This window comes from Cornus florida, unplaced genomic scaffold (assembly GCF_030987335.1).
Source record: "Cornus florida cultivar Cherokee Brave unplaced genomic scaffold, ASM3098733v1 CherokeeBrave_3.0.0_Hap2_Chr10, whole genome shotgun sequence".
Lineage (NCBI taxonomy): Eukaryota > Viridiplantae > Streptophyta > Magnoliopsida > Cornales > Cornaceae > Cornus > Cornus florida.
In genome coordinates, this window is record NW_026775580.1 from 61,689,359 (window position 1) to 61,700,154 (window position 10,796).

At 34.7% G+C, this 10,796-nt stretch overlaps 1 protein-coding gene across 1 annotated transcript; it reads right to left on the reverse strand.

Moving 5' to 3' along the window:
• Positions 1 to 4,276: 4,276 nt before the first annotated feature.
• On the reverse strand, positions 4,277 to 10,467 carry LOC132278872 (cytochrome c oxidase subunit 6b-1-like). The gene is made up of 5 exons (XM_059780767.1): positions 10,317 to 10,467; positions 5,343 to 5,681; positions 5,140 to 5,222; positions 4,909 to 4,990; positions 4,277 to 4,661 (listed from the first exon to the last, which is right to left on the reverse strand). The coding sequence occupies exons 1-5, from the start codon at positions 10,356 to 10,358 to the stop codon at positions 4,608 to 4,610; spliced, it is 600 nt and encodes a 199-aa protein (XP_059636750.1). The 5' UTR covers positions 10,359 to 10,467; the 3' UTR covers positions 4,277 to 4,607.
• Positions 10,468 to 10,796: the final 329 nt, after the last annotated feature.

Below are 10,796 nucleotides of genomic sequence, written 5' to 3' on the forward strand. Positions count from 1 at the left end.
TCTTTGCTATTTTTATCGCTACAATTAGCCTGTCTTTGCTGGGTTCATGAGTGTGTGAAATTGACTGTAACATACCCATACAACACCACCACCACCACCACCAATCCACCACCACCAATCCACCATCACCATCGATCCACCACCACCAAACCAGGAAAATAGAGCGGTGTTAGACCACCACTCCACCACCACCACCGAGAAGACTGAGAACCTTGAAACTTGGTCAAGTAGAGCGGTGTAAGACGGAAACCGCTGAATGCAATTCAGTGAGTGAAGACTGTCGGGTTTGTGATGATCGATTCGACTGTTACGCCAAACTTCATCGGAAATCTCAGCCTCCGGCTAATTTAGGAGCGACGCAGATTGATTCTCAAGAAGTCGAAGAAGAGCAGTGGAGGAACCCTACCAATTCCGGGTGGTATGGACATTAATCTTTGAATTTCATATCCATATTGAAACGATTTGCCCCTATTTTGTTCGGATTTGTCTCCGCAACTCGCGGATTCAAATTGGTCCATAAACGGTTTAATCCAACCAAAATAAGCACAAAATCGACCAAACAAGAGCTTGATTGAAAAGTTCTAATTTAACTCAATCAAACCCTCAACAAACTGTGTCAACAAGCATATATGAAGCTCCCTTATAGCATCTCCAATGTGCTCTTGGAATTTAGACTATCCGAATTTGTCCGGTATTTTTCAATAGTCATCTCAACATTTTTTATAGGCACGTCAAATTTTAGTTATTTGATGTACATTGTATTTTTGCTCTCCAATTTTATTAATATTTTAATATTTTTTAAATTTTTAATAAAATTAAATTTTTAATTTTTATTATATTTTTAAAACGTTTATATCATACAAAAAAATTTAAACAATATAATATTTATTATTAAAATAATAGATACAACATGAATTTAAACAACACAATAAAAATAAAAAATAATATAACACGACATGAATTTAAAAATAATAATAATAATACAATATCATTATTAAAATCAAATAGGAAAAACATAACAATTAGGAAAAATAGAATAATCATATGGAATGTTTGAGATCTTATTGAAAGCTTGAGTTACCGTGTGAGCGTATAGATGCTAATATTTCATTTTGGCGTTCAATTAGCCATACTTTCCCGGCTTGTGTTGGCATCGATTCTGGATCTTTCTGCATGATTAGCATTTCTTCAGCTCTTTGTTTGTTTTCAATCTTCTTAGTTTGCTTTGAAGTTCGAGTTGTCTGTTCTTTTTTTTATTTGTTTTGCGTGTCTCTTGTGCTATTTGAGCGGCTTCAAGACTTTCAGATTTAGATTTAAAAAGGGATGTTGCATGATCGAATTTGCTAATGAAATCATTCTGAATTTGGTTAGAACATTTATCCTTACTTTGCTTCTGCTTCGTTGCTTTTCGTCCTTGTGGTCGCTGATATTCTTCAACATCTGTCAAATCATTTTTGCCTATGTGCGCTAATCTTTCAACTAAACTTGGTGTCGTTGCTGCATTACTTGATGGAGTAAATGCGTTTGAGCAACCAATAGACTCACTATCATAAATGTGGATTCCACTCATCTTTTTCGGTTGTTGTTGTCGTTTTTTTTTTTTTTTTTTTTTTTTTTTTCATGTCAATTCTTTTTGACAATGTAAATGCCATTTATTGTTGCTCTTCAAAATGTTCCAACAACTGTTAAACTTAAATTTGGTATTATTTTGATGAGCGAACAACTCTTTGGCTGCAATCATCTAAAAAAATAAAAATCAATAATTATTAGAAGATAAATCTTTAAAATATCTACCAATTAAATTTAATATAATAAATAACTTACCTTATACTCATTGTCTTGCCCACTGGGGTAATTCCTTTTGATCTGGGACATGCATCCAGAAAATTTGGTAATCATTTGTTGCATGAAGGACCAACGATTCAAATAGATGTTATGATTTCTTTTAGGTGTACTAGCACCACTAACGTGTTGCTCAAAACTTTCATGAATTCAGATTCATAACACTGTCTTTTGTTGGTCTGAACCGATGACCGCATCAATGCTAATGGCCATCCACGCATAACATAAAGCATCATCTTCAACCGTGGACCAATTTGGAGGCTGAATAACCCTTTGCTTTTCTGGGAGGTTAGGAGTTACTGGGTTGTGACACTTCAGTAGGAATGGGCGAAACTTGAGAAAGTGAGACGGAAATTGAGATTCTTCTCTAACAAATAAGAAGGGATCAAAAATATCATTTGATTGGTTGAATTGGGAGTTATAGTTGTAATATGGTGGTGTCGGATTCATGGAATTGAACTTGAGTAAAAATATAACTAAAAGATTGAGAAAATGACTTAGTAATTGTAGTTGTAGGTTGAAGACTAAAGAAAATGGGGTGGATATGAAGTAAATAATAGTAGGGGTTGATGTATTTATAGAGGAAAAATGAAAGTTTTTTTATATATAATTATTTTTTAAAAAAAAATTCAAAAAATAGGTTTTCATGCCGATATATACGTTAGTTATAAATGTCAGCCAAACAGTGCCTAAAACGGCTATATGTAAGTAGGAATATTTTAAAAAGTAATTTTTTTTTAAAAAAAAAAAACACTTTTCTCTTCTTCTTTTTTAACTTTTTTTGCCCAAAAAGCCTTTAAGGCACTGTTTGTGTCAGCCAAACAGTGCCTTAACGGCTCTTTGGTTCAATTATTTTGAGGAAAAAAAAAAAAAGAGACCAAAAGAAGCCAAAAGTTCTTTTATTATTATTTTTTTTTTTTATTTTTTTTTCAGGCAAACATGCCTTTAGGAACAATGTTATGGGCTAAAACACTGTTTTGGGCCAGAATAAAAAAAAACAAAAACAAAATTAATGCGAGCCCGCATGGCAGGCCTGCGGCTCACCAAGAGGTTCACAGTTTTCAGTGACCCATTTTGCGACCCAGTGGGTGGGGCCCAATTTTTGGCGATGCTATTGGAGGAGTCCAATAGCGAAATTCGGCCCAGAATCTCTGAATTTGAGACCATTGGACCTATTCTTACAGAAATGACTGTTTGGAGAGACGAAGCAGCCAAACAGTACTTTTTCGTAAGAGAAACAGAAATCCTCCGTTCTTTGGAGAATTGTATAAAGGTGCCAATTTAATAATCGGCGAGGGTCGTTTCCATGGACTGAAGCATTGGTTGGAGAAGACGACATGGTGCAGGCGCGTTGACAGTGGTGGCGACCAATTGGCTGTTTAAGGGTTATTTTTGTCCAAAACATAACCCCTTAAACAACCATCCGTTAAAATACTCCCTGATGATAGTTGAGGGGAGTTTTTTTGCTAAAACAATTTATAAGGGTGTTTTTTGTTAACAGGTGAAAGTCAAGGGAGTTTTTTTGCAATTCGCCCTCAAAATAAAAATAAAAATGGATACATTGTAAAAACATTTTATGAGCAATAACTATCACGTGTATTTAATATTAAATAGACTAATCTTCTTTTGCTCTAGTAGCTTTGGATCTTAATTCTGAAACTTGACTTAGGTTTGGAGACTAGTATATAAGGAAGAAAAGAAAAAAAAACGAAAAGAAAAGAAAAAGAAACGATAGTGTACTAAATTGATAATTAATTATTTATTAACTCATTTATATATTAATAATTACAACATAAAATTAAAATAATCAATAAAAAAGGTCATTTGGGTACCTTTTCAAAAAATTTAAATTCGATAACTGAAATGATAAAAATATTAAATAATGCACTAAATTGATATTAATTTATTTATTAACTTATTTACATATAAATAACTACAAATAATATTAAAATAACCCAATGAAAATGTCACTTGGGAGTTGGGGTGCCTTTTCGTTTTCAAATTCAATTACTGAAATGAAAAAGCTCTAAATAATGCGTATGATATGATTCATATGAATTTGCTGTTAGATGTGCCAAGTGAAGGTTTAGAATTTTTATGCTACAAAACTAATTTGTTGAAACCGACACTCATGATAATGTTTCATAAATTGAGGTCCAAAGTTGCGAAGTCTGGGCAATGACAGAATTGCCCGTGTATAAACCAACTATAAATAACAATCTGTGTTTGAAACCCTTGTATATCATCTCCCATAATCATTCCTTTTGAAATGGCAAGGTTTTCAAGAATACGCAAAATACCATTCTTATGCATGTATTATACAGACAAGTCCTTGCCAACAGATAAACTTGCGTTCACATGCTTTCTTCAGAAAGGCATTCATGCAAAACATTCATGCAGCTGGCTTTCTCATGTCTATAAGATTTAGCTAGCATTTCGTCGAAAAACAGTAACCTTTATTACGTGCTTTTGTTTAGCTTTGATCCAATTTACTGTTACAAACCAGTCAAATGCAAACAGATGATAGGGTAAAGTTCCGCGATTAGCAACAATTCTGTTGCAGGAGTAACAACACAAGTCTGTATTTGAACTAGTACGAACAGACTAGCTGGCTTTTATTAACTCGTTTAAAATGGGACATTTCCCTCAGGGATCCATTCTCATCTAAAGAAATTGATCTGGCAGACCCAGAAGCTACTTGAATATAACCGCAAGACGGCAACAACGAAAGAAATTTTAGGTTTTGACTTTTGAACAGGCACCATTTACAAAGGACCTGGAAAGGTGCCATTCTCCCTTTGCTCGTTCCACCGATCAATCTGCATAGAATGCAATTAACATTTAGTTTTTTTCTTTCAACACAATGAGATTGCAGTATTGCAAAGGAAAGAGAATAACACAATATTAGAAGGTCCCTAATTTGGTTAGTTTTACATTCAGACGTGTAAGATCAGTGGAACAGCGGAAGTCCAATATATGTTTCTGTGGAAGTCACATTTCAATAGCGAAAACAGATCTCAACATAAACACTATTGCAAGGACAGCAAACTCGGTAGAGGTACCTACCCATTCACCAGGGCAAAGAGAACGATAATACTTTGCAAACTTGTCACATTCAGTAGCACCTTCCCCTTTTGCAGCTATACACCTGTAAAGACCAACCCAATCAAGATAACTTGTCAAAAAAAAGTACTGGTACCTAACTGGTTTGAGAATGGAAAGTGTTCAATAAACAAGTAGAGGGTTGGTCTTTACAACCCTAGTTGACTAAGTTGTCAAAAAACTAGATTGACTCACCGATGATACTCTATGTAGCGGGTAAAGCAGTGCCTGGATTGATTTGTAGTTGGGAAACGGAAATCTGCTGGTGCTGTCTCAAGCTAGTATCCAACCACCGGACATAAGTAAAAGAATGGAACATGCGAAAATGATATAGCAGAAACATTATGCAATAAGACAACCATTAAGAAGTGCTAAAGATGAATTGTCTAGCCACTAACCTTGATCTCTGGTGTCTGTTCAACTTCTTCATCACCTGAATTCTCCTGTTCAGTGCTTTCACTGCTTTCTTCACCAGCAGCTGGGATGGCTTCAGTATCACCTTCACTCACATTAGGCTTAGTTTCATTGCTCTCTTCAGCAGCAGCATCAGAGGCTTCGCTGCTTTCCTCAACAGCAGGAGGGGTAACTTCGTTACTTTCAACAGCAATAGGTGTTTCCTCGGTTTTCTGAGTGACAACTTCATCAGAGGCAGTATTAACAGAGTCTTTTACCTCAATGGCATCCACAGGTTTTGTACCCATAACCGGCTTCTCTTCCTTCTCCTTCAATAAGTATTGCTGCATGTCAAAAGATCAGACAAGACAGTTTAACACAAGCAGCCAAAATCATTTCAGGTAGGAGAAGTACAATTGAGCATGCTACAAGGCACAGTGTCCATATAGATCTAGCCCTCTGCTTAAATGACTCCATGGTAACCATCATCAGAAGATACAAATTTATATTTGATCAAAAGCCGTAATTTTTCATCATTTCATAATGTTCTTTTTCTTTCTTGGGACATGGCACAATGTTAAATTAGTTCCAATCTTTTCTCATTTCATGATAACTAATTGAAAGCATCATAGAGTGAACCAGACACACCCAATGGACACCCAACGTATACCTTTACAGAAAACCAAAAGATGGAGAGTTTATGAACATGGTAACTTGAGTAAAGATTGTCATGATCTAGATCATACAAGAATGCATCCTAAATGAAGACATAGCTTGTTAGACATATATGATACCACATAGCTTGTTAGACATTGGTACTGCACTCGCAATAGGTAATCCATCATCCATGTAATTGTAATTTAAAAGTATCCTTTGGAATTGCCAATGAACTAGGATATGTTCCTCTCTTCCTTTGTCCCCCATGCCTAAAGTGACAATCTACCAACCGGCAGATGCTTAAGAGCATCTGTATTTATATGTGTGCCTGTTTGCATTTAGGTAAACTGTTTGTATTTGTGAATGATGTCATATGAATGTGTCTAAAATAGAACAGCCCTCTTTATTCAATGTTATTTAACATAACTTGGTTGTCTTTGTGTTATTCCAAATTTCCAGTTAGTCAATTGAATGTGCATTCAAACCCCTCAGTTGCTCGTGATTATCAGATTTTAAAGAGAGACTCACTTTTGCCACGCCATGCCTTCAGAAATGTAATAATTAGGAATATGCAATCCTACCATAATGAAGCCAAATGCCAAATACAGAAGAGAGCTTAGAAAATTGAAATCACATGCTTTGGCCAACGAACCAAGGGAGCAAATTTATTGTCAAACCACCGACCCGTGGAGTGGGAGCACATCTGCCACCTAGGTCTGTAGATTGGGGCACCCAAGGCATGCCTATAGAATGTGAATCTAAGAGGCATGCTAGACTAAGACACTAATTCACGTGAGCTAGAGCTGGAGCAAGTGTGTGTGAGCAACATAACTTAATATTAAATTTAAAGTAGGAGCATTTTCTATAGCTCAAATTCACAAAATTCTATATATAAATGATTTTGTGCAGAGGATCATCGCGGAAAGGAGAAGTGGTAGATTGTTAAAATAACACAACCAATCATCTCCCAGGAAAAGATAACTTACTAACTTATGTTAATACTTGAACACATATAAGAAGCGCAGCGCAGAGCGGTGGGGATATTATGGGTTGGAACTTAAACCTGACTGTTAAACATGCCTCGCTGCCGTCATATTATAACTACTTTTTTGTTTCAGGCAGGCCAAAAATGTAACCAGAGGAGCTTACAGCTACATATGTGGATGTACACATCTGTTAACCAATCCTTCATATACAATCTCAAAGCACCCACATATTATAAGCACCCTTCCGCTATACAGGCTCACAGTTAGATTTTATGAATGTTGAATGAAGTTTGAGGTTTGGTGGATCCAGAAATGGTATGTGGCATGGAGAGCCAAAGAAAGAATGGAGATCTTGGTGGTTTTTGGTGATAGAGGTGGTGACTTTGGGTGATTGGTTGAGTCTCATTTTATAGAAAAAAATATAGAGAGGGAGGATAGGGTGATTTACTCTATTTCCAAGATGATCCATGTCATTGGGGGAGCTCGGGTTATGAAATTTGATGGAACAATTATAGGGAATTTCCCAAACATTTTGTTGGTCAAAAGAATAATCTGGAATTTCAAAGAAGTGAGGGAAGAAATTACCAATTTTCATAAACCTAAGGAAGTGAATATTAGTTCATCCCAAATTTCTAGCAGAACTCGCAAACAGAACAGTTAGTGTTGCACATCAATGAATAAATAAAATTATTTTGATCTTTAATGTTAACCTAGAAACGAATATAAATCATGGAACATACATATAATACACAGATGAAATTTCAGACACAAATATCAGGCTTTTAATGTATAAAAATCGTATGTTTATATAGAAGTAAGAAGCTTACAAACAGAATTCAAAATTATTTTCCGGAGATATGAACCTGGGCACTACAAAAGGAACCCAAACTTCCAGTTAAAATTAAACTCCCTCTCTAACCGTTCCTGATAAGGCATAAACCCTAACGTTTAATCTGAAATTCATATAATCTCACCTTAAGGCTAAACTCAATGCATAAAAGGCATAAACTGCACCTCTATACATGTCATTTTTATTTCAAATGGGCAACATGCTATTCACAGTTAGAGGAGACTCTAAGTTAGAATTATGTAAAATCTCTGATAGACTTTAGTCACTTTACTAACTACACTTGTTGAAACCTTTTGGAACACTATTTGGTACTTGGTACACATAATATATATAAAATTACAGTATCAAACCAATACTATCTCCAACATTTGCAATAAAATGATGTCTTAATACACTAAATTTTTTGTAAATATCAAAATCCATTAAATTACATTGCAATACCGAAGTTTATCATTGTTATGACTGTTCTGTGATTTTCTAAAATGTGCCATTCTTCCTTATGCTCATGTATACCAATGCCAGAACTAGGGAGTTAATTCTTTAGAACCCCATGGCAAATACTTATATGCCTAATTCAGACTAAAATACAATATTGTCATTATCTTTGTGATAAGTAAACAAATTTTATCAAGGAAAAATGGCTAACACATGAAGCATAACCATAAAATCCAATAACCACAAGAAATCCATGGCCTCAATGTTTCCTTCAATCCTTCTCCCCACCCCACCTTCTTCTCTTTACTCTATAGGCAACTCCATAGTTATAACTTATTTCTAGTGAACTAGTAAGAAAATTAATGAAGAACTGGGAATAGGATAAGAATAGAATGAACCCAAAGCCAGGCATCTATTATTATTAATAATCTGTGCCTATTTGTACAAATTCACCGAGGCAACATAAATTATGCATTCAGATGTGAAACGGAAAATACTAGAATGACATTTTATGCTATGTCACATTATGTTCTTAATTGTGCCAAAGTAATATGCAGAGCACAGATCAACAAAGAACAAATATAACAATATTCCTTGATTGTAACTGCATGGACAGAGGGAAAAGAGAGGGGGGAGGTCTTCTATGTTTGCACAATAATTAGGAGTAAGTACCAAAATCACTATTCCAATTTGGTCATTTTAGGCTCAGTAATCTCAAGTTATACCCACAAGATTTGTACAGAAGACTGACAGCATCTATAATCATGTGGTTGGATGTGAACATTGACATTGTTCTAATGTACTAGTTTTTTCAATAGTTAGTTCTAAATTACTAGTTATTTAACTTTAAGGAGAAAGACATGGGAGCTTGAGCTTTTCTGAATTAATAAATGATGATTCTATCTCACAGTTTTTATTTAGAAATTGCATGATGGATTGATGGAAATACCAGAAGAGTTACAGCCTTTATCTTAATAAAATTTTGTTCAGGATTTTTTTATTATTATTATTTTTTTATATAAACATTTTGGTAAGGGGACATTTATTTTCACATAAATGTGGCTAATAAAAAAATAAATTATTTATTTCCAAAGACTCTTTACTTCTTTTAATCAAAATTCAGTATGTAGCATTTGCCAATTTGCATATTTGTTTCCATGTGTTGCACATGTAGCAACTACATTAGACAGTCCAAATATTAAATCAAGAATTCTTGAAGAATAGACATCCATTCACTAACTAATAAATCATATAAAGTTCCATCAAGATCTGTGTGTGTGCGAGCGGGCGCATCTCTTCTCTGTTTTTCTCTTTTATTTTGTGCATGTATGTTCACGAGGGCAACCAGAAGGAACAATGTTGGTTAATTGCAGTGATAAAAGAGTACATATCAATAGAGCTGAGTAATTTACTTCAACAAATTTCATGTCATTATGACAAAAGAAAAAAGCCATTAGGTTCATTACATGTCTAATTGCGTCCACATCAATGAGGACTGCCTATATATTTCACAACAGAAGACTTACCAAACATCTGCTTTAGCACAATTCCTAATTTAAAGTAACTCTTTCAAAGACACTTCACAAGAAGTGATAAATTTGGATAATTTTTTCTGGATTAAAATTTCATATGAATTTGCACCCAAATAGCCTTATTTACTGACTAAAATATTTATCCCAGCAGATTTTTGTTTCTTTTTTCAAAAAAATTAAAAACACTAAAGATCGGTGTTTGATCGGATTGAAATTTCAGTTTCACTAATGCACGTAATTGAAATTGTGGGTCATGTTAGTTTGAGTTTTAAAAAATATGACTCCAATTCCAATCCCAAATCCAAATCCAAAGCATGGATTGCATGCTTGCAACACAGCATATCTATAGAATTATCCAGTGACAACCAGAAAAGCAAACCAGAAGTTACGAATTCAAGAAATCAATATAGATATGATATTGATATAATGTTGATCGTGTGTTCAAAGACATTGTCACATTTCACAGCAATAAAATATGTGCTAATTTAGATATATATATATATATATATATGATTTTACCTCAGCTAGGGTTAGGGGTTTTCCGGCATCGACTTCCCCCATAGATTGAATTGGCGATGAAGCTTCAGCTACGGATGATAGAAGAAGAACGCAAATGCTGTTAGGTTTCGGATATAGATACAGTGATTATACACAATTACCGAATACATACATACATAGGTCAGTGTGAATGTGAAGGCTGAAAGAAAGAGTGAGGCCACCTCAGTTAGCCACGTGTCACATTTTTGGTCAGTAACTGGACTGGCAAATGTGGGCTTGCGTTCCCAATTTTGACTCCGTCTAGAAAAAGTGACTATTGTCCAATCACCAATGAACTCTTCATGTTTTATTACGAGGGTAAATTGCACGGGCCACCACGAGGTGACTACTTTGATCTCTTTTAAATTGGTTTTTAAAATTAGTTTGATCCAAAAATAATATTAAGTTGTGTTCGGTGTAGGAGATAATACAAGAAAAAAAATGTTAATAAGAAGATGATTT